Source organism: Manacus candei, unplaced genomic scaffold (genome assembly GCF_025592945.1).
Source record: "Manacus candei isolate 608988 ecotype Guabito, Panama unplaced genomic scaffold, ASM2559294v1 h1tg000083l, whole genome shotgun sequence".
NCBI classification, from domain to species: Eukaryota; Metazoa; Chordata; class Aves; order Passeriformes; family Pipridae; genus Manacus; species Manacus candei.
The window spans coordinates 1,877,561-1,903,665 of NW_026138131.1; the positions used below are offsets into that span (position 1 = coordinate 1,877,561).

Genomic DNA, 26,105 nt, shown 5'->3' on the forward strand with positions numbered 1-26,105 from the left:
AAGGTCATGTGTGTGTCAATAGTCAGTGAGATAGATGGAAGCCCAAATCATGCAGGATTTGCAGATATTAAGGATCAAAATTAAGATTTTCCATCTCATATTCAGGCCTGTTTAAGTAGTAACAGGTTCAACAACTCCTCATTTTCACAGGTGATAATCAGTTCATCTTCCTATTAATATTTTGAGAGGCTCAATTTTTCTTAATTAGTTGAAACCCTAAGCCTTTTTTTCTCATCCTCTTTCATTAAAAAGTTTCCACTTCCTTAGAGCACTTGGCAGCACACACTGTTCTCTCTTTACTCTTAGATGCTTGTCCTCAACCCTGCTACTAAAGAGAGCTTTTGTGACATCCCACTGCAGTTTCAGAGCTTCAGTTCTTGGCTCTAAGGCAGAGATACACACCTTCTTACCACATCCTTCAAGTAAGCATCTTTTTTTCCCCATGTATTCTGAGTTTCAGAAGCTGTAGATTTCCTAATAGGTGTTGAGCTCCTCATCAGTCCTAGGCACTTAATTCATTTACTGTAATAAAGGATCTGTAATAAAAGTTGCACACTACCAGCATAACACCTAATTAATATTTGTCCACCATAGCAAGCTCTCATTCTGTTAACAGCATGTTCTCAGAGAGCAATATTATATTGTATGTGGAAAAGTAACATTTATCAAGTAACCTGAGAAAGGTATCTGATGGAATAGCTCCTGGGTACCCATTAAAAGCTTTACAATCAAAACTATTGATCCTTTGAAATCTTTAATTACTCTGAGGGGACCAAACTGTAAAGTTTAATAATGTAAATCTATATGGCTGAGAGGACTTCATGGCTGCTCATACATAACAGCATCAATACTGGCTGATAAATTCACCCATGCTGGCATTATTTAAAAAAGAGTGAAATTTTCACTCTGGAAACAGAGAGTTGGGAGAAGAGAATTGGAAAGCAAAAGAGAGGTAGGTTGGTTTGGAGATCAGACAACAGCTCACTGCAGCATGTGCTTCTCCTCATACCATATATTGCCTGTTTAACTGACTCCAAAACTCAAAATTTAAGACATAACATCAAACTTTGACAACAACCTTGCACTGCTAGCACATGAGATTAATTTTTCCTCATAACATAGTAACTCTGTTCAATATTTATATTTCTAAAGAAGAGGGAGACTATTATTTGATCATCACAAAGAAATTAATAATCTCAAGAAAAGTTAGATATTTGAAACAATAGTATTAATCCACAATATATGTCACAACCTTCATGAAAATAAAGTGTGATAAGATACTCATTCTTTCTAATGTACATTTGCACAACAATGCAGAAAATTAACTGCAAGTTTTTCCCCCAATGTGATATAAAACTACATCGATGACTTTCTGTCACACGGCAGTTTTTAACAACTACTTTTAAAAGTAACAAATGACTTTACACAGGCAACAATTTGAAAACTACTGTCCTGTCTCCACTAACCTCTATTCCCATTCCCTTACCTGTTATCAAGGCAGAGTGATAATATCCACAGGATACAGAGGAAACAGGTTTTCCAACATCCACTCGACAAGGGACACTGACACAGGATTCATTGGCCAAGCCAATCTGACCTTCTGAATTATCACCCCACACAAAAAGCTGCCCATCCTCTAAAATGAAGACACAGATAGTTAACAGATTTAAAACAAAAACTAATAAAAAGTTAATCTACCTTCTGAAGAGTGTTTCAGAAAAAACTGTGTATGATACTACCAAATGTCATGATCCCAGGGACATTATGTTTAGCACAATGCAACAAAGTTTGAAGTAAGAAAGCATCCCTTAAGCCTTTCAAAAGTGACAGAGAACGCTTATTCATCAACTGCTGTTAGACCATAAACAGCAACAGCAAAAGTACTATGTAAAAACATTCCTTCAGAAAGAGGAAGATTGAGTGTGTAATACAATTCAGTTGCCAGAAGTCAGTATGAAAATATCACAGTGAATTTAAAGCATCTTCTAATTTCTAGGTGCAAGTCACCCCTTTCTTATTCTTCCCACTTACTCATGCCTTATCTTTCAGTTCCCTTCACACCTGATTATATTGTCCAGCTTAATTTTGCTTTCCTTGAACTATCACAATACCACACCAAAAAAAGGTAGTAAACAACATGAAAACTCTCTCCTAGAAGACAAACGGTCTTGTCTCTGCATATTTCTTACCAGTGGAAAATAAGTTTTGAATAAAAAAACGTGTTACTGAGACAGTGTTAGGAAGGAAGATCATTCAAAGTTGTCTTAAAAATCTCAGGAGAACGTTAGCAATCGCCATAAAAAAGCAAGAACCAAACAAGCAGCCCAGCATTCTGAAATTACAGCCTCAATAGGTTATCCTAAACATGTACAGAAACAGCTGCTTTACACCAAAACTTTGAGAAACTGCATTATGGGGTGATATAGGACCACCATCCAATGGCTGAAAGTATTATAACTGTGTGGACTTCAACATAATAGTACAATTTTGCCACCTGAGAAATAGGTGATGGGTTTGGACTCTCTCAGAATTTTTAAGGAATGACACAGCTTTGTAGCCTGCACCAATAGACCAAAATAGTTGCTGTAAGAAGTGGAATTAGAGATGCTTAGTTTTTGCAAGATTCATGTTTTGTAGCTTCCCTGGAAATAAACTGAAGATTTTTTCCATTTTGAGGGTCTTCATACTGTTTCTCCTTTGTAAGGATTTCTAGTCCAGGTCAAGCTCCCACTGCAGGCCATGGCTCATGGAAAAGGTCTACTTTCACAAAAATTGTAGGAAGTTAGTAAGACTGCCACCCCTTACCAGACTGTTAAAATAGGCAATTGGTTGTCAAGAAATGACTATGGTTACCAATGAAAGAAGATAGGGAGGATAGAAAATACATCCACATATGGAGACAGAATGCTGGAGTGTTTCCCTGGAACACCAGGCTAGACACACGTAAGCAGATTTTATTGGCAGTTGCTCTTACCAGTTACTGCTGCTGAGGTGTATGATCCAGCTGCTAGCTGCTTGATCTTGTGCTGGCTGGTGAAAAAACTTACTAAATGAAATGTGGTCCTTTCTTCTGTGTCACCTAATCCCAGCTGACCTTCACTGTTACCTCCAGCAGCATACACATTTCCTTTTTCTGCATACAGAAAAGAACATGTAACATGCAGAATGAAGAAACTGGAGCAAGTAATTTAATTTTCAATGGAAAAACATCACAAAAGTGTTGGGTCTACTGTCCTGAATTACTCCTGAGTTGACATTAACAGTTTCTTTTGTAGCTAACAAGGAGGCCTTCCTGCACACACTTGGATCAGAACTTCCTAAAAGCCTTACATGTAGTTAGACTGTCTGCATTCCTTAATATTCTGAAGACTAACCTAATAAATAAATATAATTTAAGTTTCTGCAAGAGTTCTGAAGAAATTACCACCAGTAACCCTGGCAGCCAGAAGCAGCTTCTTCCACAAATAATGTATATTTTAAGATAAAATTAAAGGAAAATGGTGAATTAAGTCACAGACAAGAAAACTGGAGCTGTATTAGTACATAAATTAAAGAGATTAATAACTTGATAGATTTGAGTACTGTGAATGAAATATATTTTTAGTTAGTTTTTTATTAGAAATATTTTACTCATTTTAATATTCAAATACCTTTCAATTTAATTAACTATGTATTTTGTTTCATAATCTTAAAATTTAAATTAGCGCTGACAACTGATATCTTCAACTTAAGAGAATTTTAAGATTTATATTTTTAATTTTAGTGTGTTTCACATCTAAAGTGCTCATCTATGATGAAACAGATAAGGCCCATTATTAACACAAATCCAGACAGAAATGTGATAAGCAACTGACATTCAATTTATAAATGGTCCTTGCTATATACCTGGCCACAAACGATCTGGTCAATGTGTACACCAAAAGTGACTAATATTTACCCTGTGCAGTCTTGCATACTCCACTGTTATTAAAATGTTCTTTCTATTCTAACAGTCTTATTTACAGTGCTCAGCATCTCCATGCATATAAAACTCCTAATAATCAAACAATCCTCTTTATAACATTGCTAAAAGCTAAAGGATTGCAACCACAAAGATGGTTATTTTGTTACATAAATTATAGAAGCACGACAAGAGTTTGCATAAATTCTCTGGATACTGTCTCTCTACAAATTTATTTTTAAGTTTAAATTTATACTTTATTTATTTATAGCTTAATAAAGCAACTTGTCATTGAAGCAGGAGACTACGTTGTCTAAACAAAAATGCAACAAAAATTGAAGACTTGAAAACATGCAGTTCTACTATATTTACTCAAATATATAACTTCACACTAATAAATATTACTTGTCAAAGGTAAATTTGGGAACAGATGTATATAAAAATAATAATATACCTTTACAGGGCTTAAATGAAATACTGACAATTGTTAACCACACCACAAGTCCCAGTAAGAAATTTTTCCCTATGTCTATTACTGGCAAACTGCTATATAACATTAGTATATAAATGCCTCAGAATTATAACTGCCTCAGAATAAATCAGACATTATAAGAATTGGATGTCAAAACCCCAAGTTTTAGCAGTCCCATTTTCATTTATTTTTCCTTCCTCAACAGTCCTGGGGCTCCTAATGTGATTTTGCTTGAAAGCAAGGGAAGAAACTTATTTTTAATATGTATACAATATAGATTACATACCTGTGTAAACTAAAGTGTGATTTCTTCCACAAACAGCAAGTTTTGGTTTTTCTGGTTTTAAAGCTATGGATTAAAGTGAAAGGGAGGGAAAAGTTATAAACAAGCCAATAGGTGTTTCAACAACAAACTGCTCTGTGTTCTAGAGGGAGCTCTGAATGGTAAAAATATTTCTTGCCTATTTGAACCTGGTATGACTTACTAAATTAGTATTCCCCCAAGATAAGAAAACAGATTAGACCTTAATAACTTAAGACACCCAAGTTAACTTGACAATGTTTACTTCAACCCAATGCCATAGTTCCTGGAATTTGCCATTTACAGGATATGTCTCAAAGAATACATCAAGTTGCAGGGTAAAATGCATGTTTAAAGTTGTCTACATTGTTCATTAACTGTTCTATTCTTAACTCCCTCTTATACTTCCCCCACTATCTTAAATCTTTAAAACCATACCGTTCTTTTGTCTTACCCTCCCTTTCTAATGCACACATCCCTTTTTTTGCTAGACTTTTACTCTGTACTGTCTTCTTATTGATCACTAAACTCAATTCCTAAGGACAGCCCTATCTGGACTAGTGCCTACATTTTTTGCATGTACCATCCTGTCTCAATTTCAGCTCAGTTACCACCCACCCGTAGCAAGTACTTCTCTGCAGTCTGGTCATTTTGAAAGACTGGGAATGTGAGAGGAGTCAAGAGTTATTTTGGTGGGAAAAAAAGAATACAGAGGTGCCTCCCACTTAGGCTAATCAATTGTATTTGATGAGATGTGCTGTATTTACAGTATTGCTGGCAATTTTTCATAACCAATTCCATTAGCCTCTAGTCAAATCCCAGGAGATATTTTCTCAGAAAATATCCAGTCACAACCATTTGGCTCCAAGAAGAAACTGAAATGTGTCCTTGTAACCCCATTCCCAAAGCCAAGTGATGACCAAAGGCTAGTGAGAAAAGCTCAAGGACTTTCTCCTGCTGCCAATTGCCAAGAGAAGAAAGATACCCCCCTTGCACTTTTTTCAATGGATGCCAGGTCTGGTTTGAATTGCTGTCATCCTCTCTTCATCTTTTATTCTCCATTGCAATTTGACAGTAAAAACAAAACTTGACACCCAATCCATTTAAGCCAAGGTAAGAATCAATCTCTCACATAGCTGACAGAAGATGTGAACCTGACAGTAGCTGCATTCTCCCTCTGAAGTGAAATAGAGACAGGAGCAAATAAAGGACAGTAGAATAAACTAAATCAGGAAGAACAGAGTTTGAACAAGCAGGATAATTTGTTTTTAACAATAAGCTGACAGATCGATCTGCTGGCAGAAAGGCTGAAGATAAACATCTAATGGTGAAAAGAAATGTGTTAATGGGATAGATCTGACCTGACATAAGTAAGGGGATAGGGAAAAGTATTGACTTAGTTTTATTTGACAAGATAAAAACAGCCAGGAAAGATCAAGAAGATCACAGTGCAATGAAAACTTATTTTAAAATACATAAAAGAATATAGGCACTTATCTTACTGCTCCATACAAATGTATTAACATTTATGCCCCCTTGGGCATTTCTTATGCTTGCTAAAAATGTAGTAGTAATTGTAGAAAGTTTCTGATAGATTTTTTCCATTTGCAAAGTTGTTAAGACAGAAGTGACACAAAGGTTACACAATGCTGTTGGAACTCTGATTTTTAACACATGGACAACAATGCAGAGACCAATATCTAATTATTGTCTTTGCAGTAACAATGAAGATGTGGTTTGTCAGAAAAGGTTAATATTACATATAATCTGAGCCCTCAAAAATGACAGGATTCTATGTACCTGAAGTAACCTTCAGATGCAAAAGGACTCATAATCTGGAAGTGATGGAAAATCAATCAGGGATCCTTTTAAGTTACTTTATGATCTTGTGCAGTAATATGTTAGAAATGATGAGTAAAAATGGCAGAATCAGTTATTTTGGAACTGCACCTTATGAAGTACCTTTTCACAGGGGTCTCCTTTCAAAAAGACAAAAAAAAAAAAATTAAACAAACCTTTAACACATGTTGGTTTGCTGACAGTGCTCTTTGATCCCAGTCCTAACTGGCCCCAGTCGTTACTGCCGAACATGTATAGTTTACCTTTCCCTGAAAGAAAAACAGACAGAACCCATACAAATGTTTGAATGCCTCAGTCAAGACAAGCTGGTCATTCACACACTGTGCTATTAATTATTTCCTTTTTAATGTAAGGTTTAAGATTAGGCAATTCAATACTTAAGCGTAAACAATAATTAATATCCTTGTGATTTTTCAGTTCAAAACCATTAATTGCATTGTTTAAGTAAGAAATCCCCAGCCAGGAGAAGGGACAAAAAGCAGAATGAACATCCTCTCCTTTAATTACAACACAGATAAAGTGCTCTTCAGAAAACAACGTGTTGTACTCTTGGACAGACCCTGCAGTTCAGAAACCACAGTATCTATAGGCCTCTTTATAAAACAACAGCACATTTAACTGAACACCTATATCTTTTATTCCAAAGACAGGAATGAATAATGCAGATTTATGACCAATAGGAGCACAAATTTGTAATATTCAGCTTGATTGTTTAGGGTGGGATATTTCTTTTATTGCTAAATATTCTCCCTTAAAATGATTTACAGAGCTGCATTTCTACAGGATATAGTTTCTGATAAATATTCAGATATGTTCACAAAGTGTATTAATTTGTTACTCTGCATATAAAGAAAGAAAGCATAAATCCACCGTGCAGTCAGGGAGTTTTGTAAAGCTAAAAGCACTAGGTTACAAATCTTCAACAGAAGCAATGCTAGAATTGTCTTTCAGAAATTTGTGTGACCTGTCATTGAACTTTCAGGTTTGACCATGACAAACAATGAACTGTTGTAACTAAATAATCAGAATTTTTTGGGGGTAGTATATAAACAGATGAAAATTTTGTCATCAGACATGCAGATTAGACAGTCAAAACTGACTACTGACAATACCTTAAAATTAATGCATTTAATTTCATTTTGTAAACTATTACCTGCTGTAAAGCTGTAAAATTCCCACAGAAAGATAAAATCCTTATTCCAACAGAAATCTTTGCAAAACAATAGAAACTAATTTGTCGAAATAAAAAACAAAACAAACAAAAACCCCAAAACAAAAACAAAACAAAACCCCAAACAAACAACCCCCCCCAAAACCACGAACAACCAAAAAAAACCCTCCTACAACTGATAAAAGGCATTTGTTTACTTTTGATGGACTGCAGAGCTTTGTGAGTTAAGACTCCATCATAATGTTGTCACCCTAGCTATCAACAATTATCACATGATCACAAATGCACAACAGCAATTCCATATAGTAATGCCAAAATTATGTCTGTTTGTAACTTCAGTAGTGTACGTTTCCCGTGAAGAGTCTGAATGTGATTTACAGAGATTTTGAAATATGACATTGAAATGTTTTAAATGTAACAAAAAATTTATCTTCTAACATTATTCTCTTAAGTATAACTGCAAAATTTAAAAAAAAAAACTAAAAACAAGCAAAAAAACCCCACCCCACCAACCATTAACAATAATTGCTATCTAAAGTCCCAGTCAAACAGCTAGATTTGACAATTCTTGGCACATGGGGCTATGTGTCAATATTATGTCTTTCCAAGAAAACTGGAAGGGAAGGAGGTCTGAGGTCGTCTGCACTCACGGCACTCTACTAATAGCATTTATATCACCATCTCAATTTTTATAATGCAATCACGTCAAAACACAGGCAGAACTGTCTGTCACTGAGAGGAGACACACCTTAACAGAAAAAACTTTTATTAGCAAATGGCATCCATCCTATATTGGTATTGGTTTCTTGTATCCTTGCTTTATACTTGCTAACTGCTTTTATAAGACAGCAGTACTTCTGTGGGAGTATGATGCCAAGCTGCCCTAATTCAATTTAAGCACATTCTCTTTTATCCATGCAAAATTCAAACAGGTCATGCTTTTCATCCTATAATCTGCTGTTTCTTATACAAGTCTTTAAATTCTCAGGCATTGCTTTGTAAGTCAAGAGGCTTAATAGATGAGAGGAATTTTTTTTACATTCTTTTACAACTGAGTGACAGCCTTTTATAATTTCAGGCTTCCTACCAGTATAACAGAAAATAAAAAATCTGGGAGGCAGGTAATTCAGACATTGAATGAAAACTAAGAGGCAATACAGAGGAACCTGAGATTAGCTCCATTGGTTAATACTTGGTGCTAATAATGCCAAAGCCACACATTCATTCCCCCTGTATGGGCCACTCATTTAAGAGCTGGACTTGATGATCCTTGCAAGTCCTTTCCAACTCAGAATATTCTGTGATTCACAAAGCTGATTTAGTAACAGGGGTGAGAAACCTAAACAAATGCCTGTAATGAAGCAACATTTCTGGGTCTGTACAGCAAATCAGGTTTTGGAACAGATATGATGAAATCTAAACTGGCCAAGGAATATGACATAATGTTGCATGCAAAAGGCACTATTTTCATAACTGCACACTGAGATAACTCCAGTCATCACCATAGATGCACTGAAGTGAGAATTAATCCAAGAGTAGACAAAAAGGCGAGGACCATATTCCAAAACTTCGTAAATTAAGATTGCTTGGGTTTTTTTGCTTCCATTTGGGTGCTCTCATCCAGAGATTTTGGCCATCTGCCAGCTGGAATGGTTGGCACAAGACAGGTCAAGCAGAGTAAGGCTATGACTCTGAGCAGACAGGAAACAGCAGGATATAACAAAAAGGATATAACAGACTGTTTTGGTGATGAAAACTCACTTCCAACACCAGTTTCCATCTTAATCCTGATGCAAAACTGGAGTGTTTCTCCAAAGTATGTATGCAGGGGCAGGTACACCAGCAGATGCCTCACCAACATCAATTCAGGGCTTTTAGGGAAGCCACAAGACACATCACTAGGAACAGAGAAACTTCAGGAGGAGAGTGTCTCCTAACCAGTACATTTCCATGAGTAGTTGCTATCACAACAGTGATTCCTGGGAACCCCATCAGTCATGTGCTCCTCGGGGTCATGAAGTGCTGCTAAAGGCACTCACTTGGCAGCTGGGAAGTACCAGCTGAAATCCCATCTGCTTCATCAGAGCGGGTTGCCAAGTATTCCTATCACCTGTGTTTAAAGGTATGTGTTACATATTCCTCCCTTTGCTTTCTAAATTATATTAGTGTGGGAGAGAAATAAGATGGGGAGACCACGAAGAGACTTTGAGCATTTACAACAAGATTCTATTGAGAAACTATATCTAAACAAAACATAAAAGGTAATATTTTGGACAGAGTCCAGAATATATGCCAGGCACCATGATTTTTTTTGTGCTTTTTTTTTTTTAATTTTGTGGGGGTTTTTTATGCTATTTTGTGAATAAACTATGTTAACAGTTAATTTAAAATCCATATACAACTCAAGTAGTTCTAAAAAAAACCAGGAATGACATCAGTTTTGTTAGGCAAGTCATGATATTCTCAAAATAAAAACTTTATTAAGCAACAAGAATAGTCATGCTTAGGACATTTATCATCACACAAACAAAAATAGTGCATCAACACAAATGTGCACTAATCTTTTCTCATTCTCCCCTTGCAGTTGATGTAAAAGATACTCTGCCATGTGCTGGTGATGTGCTGGTAAGCAGAAACAGGAGAAGAAATATAGTGTCAAAAGACCTGGAGAGATTCCAAGGTCTCTTGTTGAAGGTTTAATGCCTTTCAAAACCCAAAATGATGAGTATACTATCTTCTTGTGGTTCCACATGCACCTCTTTCCACTCCTACTTTCACAATTGATACTTCTTTCTTTCCTTCTACCCTCTTGCACTGGGGCTTCAATTCTTTCCAGAGCACTGAGTTCAGAAAATGTGTCTTCGTTCATCACCATTTTCCCCCCTGTGAACAGGATCAGTCTCTGATTAAATGTGGGCAAGCTGTCTAGGATACTCTAGTCAAGGCAAATAAACAATAAGGCAATTGTTAACTTTAAGAGTTCTGTCAGAAGGACAATTAATAGACAGGTACTGGAAGGAGATTCTTAAAAGTATATGTATCATCACTTCTTCACACCAGCTCCCAAGAGGCTGAATAAATTGCTTTACACAGCCTGCAGTTATAGAAGATGCAGGGAATGAACTGTCAGTAGTCCTGGGCCAAAAAGTATAGAAATGGGGCAAGAACCACTATTAAACATGTTACAAGTGATGCTGGAAGATGTACTGCTCATGACTTGTGTTACAGACCTAAAGAAGACCACTGCTTTAAAAAATTCCTGCTTGAACATTTCAATGATGTTTATGCTAATAGCAGACAGCAAATGAATAAAGAAACACAAATTTCAAACTCCAAAACTGGAGAAGGAAACGTTTCTTCAACTAACTCAGCAAGCCAGCTCAAAGCCAGCAAGTAACTATCACTGGTTCTCTCTATTCCAACATACAGCCAGAGCATGTAAATAAAATTTTGGACTCTTAACTCCTGACATAGAAAGCCAAAAACCAGAGTGCTTCATATTTACTTTCTTCATAGAAGTCAAACAAGAATATTGATGCTGTATTAGATGAAAGGAGTATTTGAAAGGTTCTGAATATTTTGTTTGAATGCTAAATACTAGTTCTTGTACATTATATTCATTAGTATTCAGTCAAGACTCAGTGCTAGATATACCTGTCTCTCCTGCCCAAATCCAGCATTAAGGAATGTCTTGTATCAGTTTGTGTGATTGTTTTACTTATGATTGTTGAGACATGTTAGTGTCAAATTGATACATCGCTATGAGATTTGAACCTCCCTCATATTTCTATGGAATCCTACAAATATAGGTCCCACTCCCTCTTCCAAGGTGTGGAAAAAAAAGAGGGAGAATTTTGTGACCTGTAAATAAAGACTGAGAATAAAATGAAGCATGCATTAACACACACCTGCTTGAGACACTTTTCCTTCCTCGGTGATGTTTTTTATCTCTTCCAGGCCAGGTTCAGCTGAAGAAGCTCCTGGTTTCCCACAGGGCCTGTACCCTTCTCAGTAAACTCAGTACTGGCACGCACCTCTGGAGTGTTTATTCCAGGTGTTACTGCAGTTCAGTGTCAGTCACCAAGGGCTGTAATTCCATTGTATCATCCAACTCCATCTAACAGCAGAAATGTGAGGTGCACATGGGCATGCACAGGTGTGAAGAACAAATGAGGGACAATGGTTTTCTATTCCCCTTCTTCAGTTTTTTCATACGACTCTTGCCGTTTCTCTACCTTTGCTTGTCGTGGATCCATACTTTACCCTCACTTTTCCCTCTACTTTACAATGACCCAGAAAACATTTTGGTACCTAAAAAGCTTTTTACTCATGCTTCTGTAGTTCCTTCTTCTCAAAAGCTTTGAGAAAATAAGGAGCCGATTATCTAGAAGCTTCCCTGGAGATGTATCTGCTCACTACAACAGCTAAGGAGAGCTAAAGAGACATTTTTGAAACATATATTAAAATAACAGGGAAAAGGGAAGACAGTAGAGGACTGCTGCTCCATGCAAATCTACGTAAGATGACTTCTTCAAAAGCTTTATCTAAGTGGTCACTATTACAGTGATTGATTAGGGTAACAGTGCTGGCACTGAAACATGCTAGGAGGCAACTTAAATCAACTAGTTTAAACAGAAAACTATACCAGTGTTCCTTCAAACTGGGTATGGGCATATAAAAGCACATAGAAAAATAAAATTCAAAAGGAAAATATCACGGTGCCCCAGCTTACATCCAGATTAATTTTATGCGACAGGAAGTTTAATATTACTGGTTCAATCCAAGAAAAAGTGTAAAGTTTTGTTCAAAATAAACTATTAATGTATAATTTGTCTTCTATGAAGTTAGGTTTGAAAAATTCATTGTGAAATTTCACCTCAAGATGTCCAGCAGTCCATGAAATCTACAGTCTTTTCTATCATGCCTGGAAGAGTTCTTTCTAAAAATCCAGCATCTTCAATGCTGCTTTCAAACATTGCAAGAAACACTCAAGAAACTATTTAATAAGCAATGACCAGTTGGCTATTGATGAGGAATAACTAAATTACAATTTAAAAATTTCTGAAAATACACATATAAATTTTATAACAACAAAGTCTTATTATCTATCAGCAGTAGATTGTCAATACAATTGACACACATGCTCACCAACAGAACAGTAATCCCTTTCATGTAAAATAAAATGAAAATTTTTTTTAATCTGTACTGTCTCCATCATTTCAAAGATATTAAAATAAACATTAATAACGCTCACTGTATTACATCAGTTTCTTTGAATGTTTTTTTCCATTTACTTATCTTTTTTGTAGGATTTTCTGAAGTTTATTGAGTTGCTCTTTCAAGGGTTATTTTCAACTAACAGTTATCAGTAATTCAAACCTTCATCTCAGAGATACAATTGTATCTCTCGTTTCAAGCAGATTTCTAGTGAATTTCTTGACGGTGTTCAGCAGATACTGTTCCTTCCATGATACAATATATCTAACAGACTAAATATTGTCAGATTCACAAGATACATTCAACCTGAACAAAGTCATACCTACTTTAAATCCTGTGATACATTCAGTTATTATAAACTCGCTTAAGACAGTTCTTGGGCATGTCTTGTGAAAACCTGGAGTAACCTCACGGGAACTCTAAAGGCATCCAACAGTTCCCACAGAACAGTCCTCTCTCCTCTCCACAAACTCATTTATTACCTCAGGATTCAAAAAAGATTTCTAACTTTCAAAGCTGTCCAAATATATATCCTTTTATCACATTGGTCACCCTCACTACAAGAAAGCCATTGAAGTTCTGCAGGGTGTTCAAAGAAGGACAATGAGGCTGGTGAAGGCTCTGGAGCACATGTCCTGTGAGGAGCAGCTGAGGAAGCTGGGGTTGTTTAGCCTGGAGAAAAAGCAGCTCAGGGGAGACCTTATGGCTCTCTACAACTACCTGAAAGGAGGCTGTAGCCAGGTGGATGTCAGTCTCTTCTCCCAGGTAACAAGCACCAGGATGAGAGGAAACACCCTCAGGTTGTGCCAGAGAAGGTTTAAATTGGATATTGGGGTAAATTTCTTCACCAAAACGGTTGTCAAGCATTGAAACAGGCAGCCCATGGAAGTGGTGGAGCACTGGTTAAATGGCTGGGCTTGATGATCTTAAAGGTCTTTTCCAACCTAAACAATTCTATGATTCTACACGTTCCATTTCCAATACTGACCTGTAATAATAGCAGTATGTTCATCTCCACATGATATAAGTACAGGCTTGTCATTTTTGAACCAGAACTTGCTAGGAACATCTTCTGCAAATTTGCTTCTCCCAAATGTGAAAACAGCACCTGATTCTAAAACACAAAAATATAATGTCAATTTTAGTGAAAGCAAATTTTGCCTCGTATATTTTGAAATAGCTACGTTCTATCAAATTAATTGAACATTTTATTTTCCTGTATTTCTCTTCTTTCTTCTCTCAGCCTTCAAAACATGGGTTGGTACAACTGTTGTTTCAGCTGAACATGAGGAAGAACTTCTTAACTGTGAGGGTGACAGAGCACTGGGTCAGGGGCTGCCCAGAGAGGCTGTGGAGTCTGCATCTGCCTGGACACAATCCTGTGTAACCTCTTCCAGGTGACCCTGCTTTAGCAAGTGGGGTGGACTAAATGATCTCCAGAAGTTCCTTCCAACTCCAGCCATTCTGTGATTCTGTGATAAGACCATGATCAAAGAAACTCTAACAAAACCACCCCAAAAAAAAGTCCAGGCAGTTCTTCTGCTCTTGTAATCTGTCTGGTTTTCTTAATTCTTCTCACTTTCAAAAGTGTCAGCAATGTTGTTTCAAAACACAAAATGTTAACTATTCATTTAGCTTTTGGTTAAGCATGTGGCTTGACACAGGAAATACTAATTCTACATAATAATGAATGGACTTACAAGTTAAATAATTTGCCAAAAGCCACACAGAAAACATGGCAAAGGACAGGTAGACCTACTATTTTAAAATGTCAAAGCCTGTAAATTTTTTGTTAACATGTAACAAATGTTAACAAATACACATAGTAACAGTAGACTGCTTCTGAAAATTACATGGAGACATCTTAATGGAATAAATTTCAATGAAAACAACCTCATCAATAAGGTACACCCCAGCTCCAAAACACAAGTGTTCTCTCTTAAACTGCAAATTTCATATCATTTAGAAGTAATTATTTTGTGCAAAAGTTTCCCCTATTTCCAAAGACATGTTATATAATGGATCAGATACAGCAGATACGTATAAATTGTATTTATTACCTCACTTGCTCAAAAAGCTTTGTGCAAGCAAACTCAACCTTTTTAAAGAAAGAGTTGAGTTATTCTTTATTTTATCTAGACACACCTACAACCACAGACATACTAAAAGTCATCTGAAAACTCTGTTTTATTTTTTAATCTCCAGCCAGACAGTTATGCAGCACATCTGAACATTTGGCATTTGTGCCATAGAGCTCTGTGGTTCATTTCTTTTCTCTTCAGCAGGGTTAACATGAAAACATAAGTATATTCTTCATCACTGCATACAAAAAGCTGTTGAACTTACAAACGACCATTGTATTTTGTTCATTTCATAACTAAGCCACAGCATTTCAAAACTGGACACAACTACTGTGTCCTCATTAAAATAGAGGCATCGAGGTCCTGGAGTCGGTCCAGTGGAGGGCAACAAGGATGACTGGGGGACATAAGGATCTCTCTTATGATGACAGACTGAGGGATTTGGGCCTGTTCAGCCTCGAGAAGAGATAACTGAGAGGGGACCTCATCAATGTCTATAAATAGCTAAATGGGGAGGTGTCAGAAGATGGACCAGGCTCTGCTCAGTGGTGCCAAGCAACAGGACAAGAGGTAACAGGCAGAAACTGATGCTCAGGAAGTTCCACCTGAACATGAGGAAGAACTTTGTTGCTGTGCAGTCACCGAGCACTGGAACAGGTTGCCCAGAGAAGGTGTGGAGTCTCCCTCACTGGAAATATTCCAGAACCGTCTGGACGCAATCCTGTGCCACGTGCTCTGGGATGACCCCGGTGGAGCAGGGGGTTTGGAGCAGATGTCCCTCCCAGCCTGACCCGTTCTGTGATGCTGCGAAGCCATGCGCTTGGAAACTGAACCCCCTCAACTCCTAACACTAAATCCCGCAGGACATAAACGAGGCGCTCGTTGTCCCGGGCAACGGGTGAATGTTTGAACATCACCTCGGGGCAAACCACGACACAGACTAATTACTAATTCTCGGTATTAAGGGAGCCCCCCCGGTGCCCGGCGCTGCCCCCCTGCCCCCGCCGTGCCGATCTCTGACGGCAGCGGACGCGCCTCTCCCCACACGCCGGACGGCCCCAGCCCCGCCCGCCGCCCGCAGCCGGGGCGAGCCGGGGCAGAGCGGCGGCCGCGGGGCGGGGGCGGGCACGGGCGGCCGAGTCCCCCCATCCGGGCCCCGCCGGACCGGCCGCACTCACCGGGCACGGGCAGCTCGTCCCCCGCGGCGGGCGCGGCCATGGCGGCCCGAGGAGGCCGGGCCGGGCGGGGGGCAGCGCCGCCTGGCGGCCGGAGGGGGGGCGGCACCGCGCCCTCAGAGCCCGCCCCGGGGCGGCCTGGGCCCGGAGCCGGCGCTGAGCAAGCGAGGGAATCACGATCAATTAGGTTGGAAAAGCCCTCTGAGATCATCGAGTCCAGCCTGTGACCGAACACCACCGTGTCAAACAGACCATGGCACTGAGTGACACGTCCAGTCTTTTCTTAAACACCTCCGGGGACGGTGACTCCACCGCCTCCCTGGGCAGCCCGTTCCAATGTTTAATCACCCTGTATGTGGACAAATTCTTCCCAATGTCAAAACTAAACTCCCCCTGGCACAGCTTAACTAACACTGTCTCCTCCTGTCCTGTCGCTGGTTGCCTGGGAGAAAGAGGCTGAACCCCACCTGGCTACACCCTTCTTTTGGGTAACTGTGGTGATGGGACAGGAGGCAATGGCTTCAGACTGAAAGAGGGTTGGTTTAGATTGGATATGTGGAAGAAATTCTTTGCCATGAGGGTATTGAAGCACTGGGACAGATTACCCAGAGAAGCTGTACATGCCCCATCCCTGGAAGTGTTCAAGGCCAGGCAGGACCCTGAACAACCTGGTCTAGTGGAAGATGTTCCTGCTCACGGCAGGAGGGTGGAATTAGATGAGCTTTAACATCCCTTCCAACCCAAGTCATTTTGTGATTCAATTATAATAATTACCCTCCTTGAAGGCCCCTTGCAATTCTTAGCTCTATCAGAAGTTTGCTTTCTTGGCAGCATCCCTACATGCTGGACATCATTTATGTCCTCCTGCTTTGTAGTCTGACTGTGCCTGCAGCTCCCAAAGGAGCCATCTCTCACTGGGGCTCTGTCTCGTGCTCCCTGCTTTGCCAGGCTCCTGGCTCAGCTGTTTGTTTGCTGAGTGATTGGCGAAGCTGCCCTGCCTCAGCTGGGGGAGCAGAACATGGCTCTGAAACTTTGTTTTGTCAACACTCGATTCTGTGGTTCTAAAAGAAAAATTTCCTTTGTTTGATGATCTCTTTCACCAGAATGTTTGTGTAAAGTCTTCTGATCAAGTGCACAAGATTCAATCACCCACCCAGCGACTCTGGGTAGGGCAGTTCCAGATCCCACTGAAATAAATCCAGGGGCTTGTAGACTTTTAACCATATTTCATTTGTAGTCCCAAACTCCCAGTGGAGCTTTTCCCTCCTGCCAAAAAAATCTATGGTCATTTATGGAGTTCTATTTTCTTGCTATTCCCATGTATTTCTGATACACCAGGTCATCCCTTGCTGAAAGACAAAGGTATTGTTTTCAGGATGATGTACTGCAACAGGGGCTGCAGCAGGCAGCCTGGACAACCAATTTCAGGCTTGTTTTATGCAGAGTTTAATCAATAGAGTAGTTTTTGCATAAGATGATATATCCATATAACTACACCCAAAGAGGGGTGGCCACATTTTCAAAAGGAAAAAGAAAGTGCTTGATTTTTGCTCCTACATGAGGCAGGGATTTCATCTCTTTGAACCCAATATCCTTCTGATGCTTTCTGCCCTAACTGCTTCTTCTAATTCTGAAGGGAGGGGATATCCATCAAAACCTGTTCAAAATAAAACTGAACAAACATTGTTCACAAAGTGATGCCTGAGATTGTAGTTACCAGATAGTGTGATTGCCAAGAATATAAATGGGTTATGAAACAACGAGCAAGATTCGTAGAAAGAAGGTGTCTGCAGCAGGATTTTGGTTTCTGGGGCTGTGAGATCCTCTTTGAAGACCAACATGTAGTTGGGAGAGATGGAAATCACCTCACAAAGTTGGACAAATGTATCTCTGCTGGTAGGATGGCTGATAAGGAGGTCTTTGAACAAGGAATGATGGGTGAAGGACATGAGTGGCCACCACTGCATGCAGGATAAGTGGGAAAGACTGTTTATGAAGTGGCATTTGGTTTTGGGTTTGGATGACCACTGCATGTGGATGAAGCAGAAGTTGTGCTGACAGGAGTCCGGTAATGCCCTGTTGTCCCAGGTGTCCAAGCAGACATGTATTGCTGGAAGATGATCTTGCTGTGGGCACGGCGAGGTGCAGCAGGTTGGAAGCTGCTCACTCTCAGAGGTGCCCCAGCTGCTGCAGCCCCACTCTCCAAAAGAAAAGCACCAAGGCCTGGCCCTTCCTCAGGGTGGGAGTTTGGGAAGAAAATGAGCTGTGGAAAGACATTGCCTTCCCAAGGTGTTTCCAAAAGGAAGCAGCATGGGCACTCTTGGTGCACCGCCCCACAGCCACTGATGTATGAATGCTTTGCCTACCCTGACTGCTGCTTGCCCTCAGGAAAGGAGGTGTCAAGGGGCAGTCTTCTGCAAGCTCAGAGAGGAAGGAGGCCTTCTGTTCATTACATTAGATGACCATATGAATGTCATATTCCTTTCTGACCACAGGCATCTAGAAAACTTGGGTGGCCCCTTCCTCTTAGGAGTGGGATGCAATAGCTGCTCACAGGAGCTGACAAGGAAATTGGTCCATGTGGTAACTGGATTGGGCAGTCCCTGTACAAGGGTGTAGTGCTAGTTGTCCTAGTTATGTCCCCTCCCAAGATCTTGCCCACTCCCAACCTCCTAATGGGAGGGAAATTCAAGTAACAGCACTGATGCTATGCCAGCACTGCTCAGCAGTAGCCAAAAAACTCGCTCTGTTATCAACACCTTTCTAGCTTCAAAGCACAGCACTGTGAGGGCTTCTGTGGGGAAAATGAACTCCATCTCAGCCAGACTCAATACAAGGGGTGACCTGAAAAAGGGGCACTGGCAGTATCCCCTCCCTGTTGGACTGTAAAACGAGACTGGAGGCCTTGGCACCTTGGCCACATTTCCTTTCTCTGCTGTCTTTTCTCCTGGGTGTTGCTAACAGAACATGTACAGTCTGCAGGGGCTGGGCTTGAAGGTCATGGGAGTCATTTGCCAGAGGAAAACCAGGAGGGAAACTATGGCCCAGCTTTCTTCTCTTTCTTCTATTTCATTTCCTTCTTATTAATTTCTGTTGGATTTTGCTTCTGCCTGACATTTCCCATGGCAACTGCTGCATTTTCCAGGCATCTCAGTGTTGGTTTGGCGTGAGGGGTCCTGAACAAATCCCACCAGGAGCTATCACCCTGCATGACTTTTTCACAGCCGTCTCTCTTTCTGGAGAAGTCAAACCTTTTTTTCTGCATGTTTTAATTATATGTTCTTCACATTGCAATTTCAACATATCACTCTCTCTGACAGATACACCATCACCTTGATTTACATTAGTATGCCTCTCCTTACACAGAGGAGGAAATGAGAAAGTAATGAGGAAATGAGAAAGTAATGGTCATATTTCAAAACCACCTACAGTGCAGGTGGCATAAAGTCCTGTCTGACAATTATATTTGAAAGTAGAAATTTAAATGAAATCACTTTAGTATTTAGCAATTGACCAACTTCAGATTATATAGCAAGCAGTTTAGCATAAGGAGGTAAGCAGGCTGCAGTATTTCAGTTTCTGGGCTCCACTGAGAGCTGTTTAATTCTACCATAGCACAGTTGAAAACTTTGTCCAAAAAAAAACCCCAGGAAAATGTACATTTTTTAATGTAGCTGTTCTTCATTCTTGTCAGGGCCCTGAGGGCACAAACAAGCCTTTATGCCCTGCCCAGCTCCACATCCTGGGCTCCAGAACCCTCCTTTTGGCTCAGTGCAGGGCCATCAGTCCCTGCCTGGGCTGTGCTAGAGATGAGGAGCCCCCATGGGCACAGTCCCATCCCTAGGGGAGCTGCCCTGCTAATGCTTCATCCTAAAAGTCTTCTTTTGCATTTTTCTACTAGCATGTGCTCCTGTACAAATATTTAACAAACATAAAATAGCTATGAAATGGTATTGACACAGGTGTGATATGACGGGCAGAAGAGCACAAACTGCAAGTGGTGCAATGGGCTCTGTGAGAAATCTCTGTATCTGTAGGGGTTGACCAAGGAAGGGTTTCAGGGTCAGCCCCTGCCTGGCCCAGCCCTGTCTGGGACAGCCAGAGTGAAGACCTTGGTTCTTGGCTTTCCCTCATTTGCACAGCAGCACAGCTCGCTCTCTGCTTCATACTCCTTTCCTTCTCCTAACTTTGTGGGACTTGGAGTAAGTCTTAATACAAACGAAGATGCTGTTTAATGTGAGGAGCTTTGTCAGCATTACAAAACTAACAGGGACCAGGAAGCAGCTGCTGCGACAGTTCTGGTAAGCTTATCCTTTGATTTTATCTGGTGTTCTGTGACATTTGGTCAGAAACCTGGAGACAAAACCAGCTGAATCCCGTGAAGGAGTGAGTGTTTCAGAGAAAGGTGTTGCGTTTTTTTGCCCTGCATTTTTAGTGCCCTTTTGCCCCTCAAGACAGCAAGCTCTGTGACTTTGGGAGACTGGAGAATTATCCCTTTTAATGTTTGTGGAATACCATTAATACTTTCTGTGTGATTTAGCAGCAAGTTCAGGAAGGAATATTTCTTCTCCGGGTCAGTGTACTCTGTGGGTACTGTAACCAATAACTATGTGAATAAATAACTGGAAATTCTTCATTTAGACAATTATCATGGACAGTATGGGGGGAAATTCTCTCACTGAAGCTGCAAGCTGAATCTCTGCCTTGGTATATTTTTGTCTCTGTATACACTGGAGGCATGCAGGAAAAACATGATGTGATACAAGGTTCACAGTTAAGCATGTAGACTTACCTCTATGACCTGCCTTTGGGTTCTTTCCTCAACCACATAGCTATGCCTGAACCCTGTGACTTCAGAAAAGTACCTTTTTGACTGTGTTTCAGCAAGCTACTTCTTATGCTTATCGCATCTCCAGAATCAGGTTAAAATTTTAGACTTGAAACTTAATTCCACATCTTCTTCTGTTTTTAGGTCAGAGTCAATAAGGATAACATTAGCAGGTTATGTAACAAGTGATTAATGCTAGAAAACAATGTACAGGAGTTTCATATTCCCAGGAATCCTACTATGCAATAAGTAATTTTTATTCAGCCTTTCTCCATTGCATTAGATGAAAAACAAATGCTTTCTTGTTATTTATTTGCTCCAATAAAGTCATGTTATTTATTTGCTCCAATTTTAAAGTGGTCCTGAAGCCTGGGTGATAATCTTTCTTATGAATTATGGATTTTCACTGCTGGCAATGGGTGGCAACTTTCTCTGGTTAGAAGAGATGATAGAAAAGCAAGTTTGGAGAACAACTGCAGTGAAGCTGGTTTTCCAAGGAAGTAATACAGTTTGTTATGTTCCCCACATAATATTGTTTGGTGTTTTTAGGGGTTTTTAACATAACGTAATGCTGGCATGAGCTATCACCACTGGCTCTGAGCATTACTAGCTAAGCACATTGTGATTAATACTGCAGGATAACCTTATATCTATCAGTCTGTGCTAAGAGGCCAAAGTTACTGCTGTCCCTGCTCAGAAAGCAAGAAACCAAAACTGCTTGACCTTGCAATTTGCCTGTTACATTTTAACTTTCATATGTTGTCTCATGCTTCTTCTCTGGAATTTATTTGTCCACTTCTGCCTCTCTCTCAGAGGATATGGAAAACAGGGAGAAGAACACATTTCTTGAAGGTCATGGTAAGAAAACAGAATCATCATGGGAACATACACGTCAGGAGCAGAACTCTAGTCCAACTTTCTGCTCATAGCCTGTTAAACAGCATATGAGATCAGCTATGTCTTTACTCAGCCACATCTTGAAAATCCTCAAGGATGGTATTTCCACTCTGGGTAACCAGTTTTAGTACTCTACTCTCTACTAGCACAGAAATTAGTGGTGAATATTTCTCAGTCATGCCAAGTGGCGAAACAAGACCAATGAACAGAAATTCTTGCTTGGCAGGTTGAGATCAGACAATCTGTAAGTCACTGGAAGGAATCACAGGTTGCAATTAGAAATACAAGCAGCAACACCAAAACTGCTCTGTAAACAATGCAGCAAAGGAGAGTAGGGTGACCAAGCAGTAAGCAACCACAGATTTCAAAAGAGGACAAGTCTATTTTTGTTCCCCCAAAGTGGACAGAACAACAAATCACTGTTCTGAAAAATAATAGTAATAAAGTCACAATTATAGAACTGATTTCCTTCAGAATATACACAATGAATTTAAAGCCAATCACTTGAATATCATCTAAAGGCCTTTGTCTTCTACACTGGATTTCAGTGGCTTATCTTGGTGGGGTTTTTTTCATGCTATGGTGGAAACTACCTAAGAATCCCCAGCCTTTCTTATAATGTCAGGTATATTCTATACTGCAGCTTTTGAACACTGAAGTACAGGATATAATTTTGCTAGATCTGTAAAACCCACTTCAAATTAAAAAAAAAAAAATGGACATCTGCATGCTTCCTAACTGATTATAAGTTGTTTACCTCAGGTTGGAAGCAAGCATGGGGACAGAAGGATAACACTTATAACAAACATATAACTTTATTTTCCCAATTATTGTAATACTATGTAGAGAGGTCTTTCTGTCTTGGAAACTTACATTATTTTAAATGGCACTGCCACAAATATTTATTACTTAAGTCACACACAGACTTTACATTGTATTTCACTTCAGAATCAATTTTCAGAGACACTCTTGGAAAGTACACTGACAACATTACTCTAAACTTAGGAAAAAAGAAATCCACTTGTTTATCTGCATGGTATTACAGAAAAGTCCAGCCCTCCTGCAGTTTGGGGACCTGTGCAGAGACCAGATTCTGATGGTGCACATTGATGGGAATCTTCGTAGTGTTTTCTGCTCAGCTTAGTAGTGGATTCTCTGGAAGTCTGGAGCACATTGCCCTAATATATGATAGCATATACTGAATTCCAGCAATATTAATCTGCAGAGCACATGCATGGGATAGTTCTTCATATATTCTCAATGTTTCTGCTTTTACAGGTATTTCTTTTCGCTGTGAAAAAACCTCTTAATAATGGCAGTGGTATAATGTGTATCTAATGTACTTTTAAGGTTTCCAGAAGGAAAACACACAGCATTTAGATATCTCCAATTTAAGAAGGAATTCTGCTGCTTTATTTGAAAATTCATGCAGCTTTTGCTGTGATGTCAGAGAGTAATAATGTGTGGTACCATTCCCTTAAGAGCTGCTCTCTTCCTCCAGTTTCAGTTGGAGTCTATTCCACAAAATTCTGCCAAAAAAGCTTTCCTCATAGATTTAACTAATATATGAATGCAAAATCTTTAGAAATTATAACAGGTCTATCCACTTTCAAGAATTTTATTCATTGTAATTAACAGAAGAATGAACAGAAATCTTTTCCCCCCTGAATTTTCCTAGCTGTGGACTCCAGGGCTTGGCAATTGGCAGGTGCTGTCAGTAAGCCCAGTCTCAGTGGCAAGCTATGGGGAAGCCTACTTGTAACACAAAAGTAGTACCTGTACTCAATCTACTTGTTTGCATTGTTTTGATCTCCATTCCATTAGATCAGCCTAAAAATGCTGCCTTTAATTAAAAAGACATGTTTAGCTCACACCCATCCAAACCAAGAGTACAGCGCAGGCTGTGTAGTGTTAAGGAGGCTGTAAGTACAATGCCAGAGAAAGGGCTAAGCTGCCACACTGCCTTATTAATCTTAATAAGGCCTGTGGAAACATGGGCTTGGATGTGACTTTCATTAAGATGCCTCATCTAAGCTAGAGGAAATTTGATCATGTAACTTCTCTGAGTGATTATCAGCGTCCAATTTCATGTGATTCAGAAGTCGTAAACCTGGCTGGAGACCAGAATACACAGAATAAACACACTGCACATGCCTGGAACATCTCTTGTGTGCTACAAGAAGGACTAGATCACATGGCTGTTTTGTTGGGGATTTTTACCCTCTTCCCCAGCGTAGTCGACAGATTTCATACACATTTATGTAGAAATGCCACCATTTGTGACAGTGAGGATGGAATGTGGCAAGTGTCTACTAATCCACAAAGCACAAAGGAGGGAGGAGATGCACCAAGATCCATTTCTGTTATTCTGTCCCCCAAAAGGGCAGCTTTGTTGTCCACACATAAGTTGTTTCACCAAGTTCTGAATGGCTTTATTTGATAGCATGCAGTTGCCATATGCAACTCAGAAGACAAAAGAAACTATATCTAATGTACAGTTTACAATACAATTTGAAACCCTGTTACAGTGGCGATTGGTACAGCACGCAGTGGCATGTTTTGTGTTTGTCTGACAGCAGGAGTTATTTTAACTAATTAACACAGTCCATCAATCTGATCCAGCTGGGTCAAATGAGAGGGGTGGGAGAGACTTCAGGTGCTTGCTCACTGGCTTTAGCGTGAGTACAACTCAGCATCAATGACAAAAAGCGTGTATTTTTGCCCTTTTGACACAGGTATGGGCGACCAGCTCAAATGAATGTTCATCTGAAAGGTCAGGACCTCCTTACTCTACAGAACTACACAGCAGATGAGCTGAAGTATTTGCTGTGGATGGCCTCAGATTTGAAACAAAGGATAAAGTACAAAGGAGAGGTAAAATGCTTTAACTGTCATTTAGGTCACTTAAATGTTGAAATAAATATTGTTCTGAAAAGCATTGGGAATGAGCCATTCAACTGTCTTGTCCTAGATAAAATCTCCTGAGCTCTTAAATACTGTAAATCATGTCTACAAATCAAAGAGCTTTCCTGTAAAGTGTTCAGAGATATTCTTTAAATACTTCAGAGGACTTCATTCGGTGGAAAGGTTAAACAGCTTTGTGCAGCCAACTCCCTGTTGTCAGCTAACCCCATCCATCCACACATGGTGCACATGCAGCACTAAATGTAGGAAATGGAAGACACTTCCCTGCATGGGATTAAATTAGTATCTGAGTTTTCATTAATGCTAGCTCGAATTGAGTGCCAAAATGTAGTTGATTTTGCCCCTAGAATTACTTCTTTCTCTTTAACCTTTCCACTGCTAATAAACTTATTGAAAGGCAGGAGAACAAAGCTATGGTTGAAAAAACAACCTGTGCAACTTTTCTAATGCTGAATTAAAAGGTGAAAGAATAAGTATTTCATACTTTAAGTGTATAATGACTATAAAATTGAAACACCTTCAATTTTCATGTTTCAGTATTTACCTTTGATGAAAGGAAAATCTTTGGCCATGATTTTTGAGAAGAGAAGCACGAGAACAAGATTATCTGCAGAAACAGGTAGGTCTGAGCAATAGCACAGTTGGATTTTGTATGAAACTGTATGCAGTGAGTACGTACTGAAAAACACTGCATAATTTTGTATTTAGCCATTTCTTCTCAGGAGAAACTTAAACAATGGTATCTCATTGTCTTTCACCTCACATATTAAGGTCACAAGCACATTGTTTTGGTCACTGAAAATTTGCCAAATTATTCCATAACAAAACAGATCAGAAATAAAGTAACAGGCAGAAGGAAGCATATCTGGTGCAAGCTCCTAGTTGTACTAGCAAGATGCACATTTCCTAACATCTGTTTCAGTAAGCATCACAAATTTAATTCTGTGCAAGCTCTAATAAATAATTTTTTAATGTATTATGCATTACCATTGTCACATTTCAAAGCATGTGTTTAGGCTGGGAATCACAGTAATGTCTTGATATAAATTAGGGGAAAAATTTAATGTCATTACCTATAGGGGAAGATAACGTCATGGAGACTCCAGGGTATTAGCCTAATAAGATCAAGTACTGGAATATTATTCTTTTAGGATACAGTTCTGGAAACACTGAAATACATACATATGATGTCTTTATTTATATGGTAGTTGTTCTGAAGTCAATGGGACTGCTGAAAT

General features: G+C 39.5%; 2 protein-coding genes across 10 annotated transcripts in view; one reads left to right on the plus strand and one right to left on the minus strand.

Annotated features, from left to right (window-relative positions):
• RPGR (retinitis pigmentosa GTPase regulator) overlaps positions 1-16,274 on the minus strand; it is a 50,099-nt gene extending 33,825 nt beyond the window's left edge. For 5 of the 8 annotated variants that reach the window (XR_007908355.1, XM_051811662.1, XM_051811661.1 and 2 more), the window contains exons 1-6: positions 16,221-16,274; positions 13,950-14,075; positions 6,729-6,821; positions 4,699-4,761; positions 2,975-3,133; positions 1,487-1,636 (exon numbers count right to left, since the gene is read on the minus strand). Coding sequence is in view for 7 of the 8 variants with exons in the window: in XM_051811662.1 (XP_051667622.1) it covers positions 1,487-1,636; positions 2,975-3,133; positions 4,699-4,761; positions 6,729-6,821; positions 13,950-14,075; positions 16,221-16,260 (631 nt within the window). In the remaining variant the exon portion in view is untranslated. Of the gene's footprint in view, positions 1-1,486; positions 1,637-2,974; positions 3,134-4,698; positions 4,762-6,728; positions 6,822-11,652; positions 13,634-13,949; positions 14,076-16,220 lie in introns of those variants that run through there. The other 3 variants (XM_051811666.1, XM_051811665.1, XM_051811664.1) reach the window with 3 other exon arrangements.
• Positions 16,275-20,379: 4,105 nt separating this feature from the next.
• OTC (ornithine transcarbamylase) overlaps positions 20,380-26,105 on the plus strand; it is a 29,190-nt gene continuing 23,464 nt past the window's right edge. For both annotated transcript variants that reach the window (XM_051811694.1, XM_051811695.1), the window contains exons 1-3: positions 20,380-20,518; positions 24,678-24,816; positions 25,405-25,486. In XM_051811694.1, the coding sequence (XP_051667654.1) occupies positions 20,442-20,518; positions 24,678-24,816; positions 25,405-25,486 (298 nt within the window). In that variant the 5' untranslated portion in view covers positions 20,380-20,441. The remainder of the gene's footprint in view (positions 20,519-24,677; positions 24,817-25,404; positions 25,487-26,105) is intronic.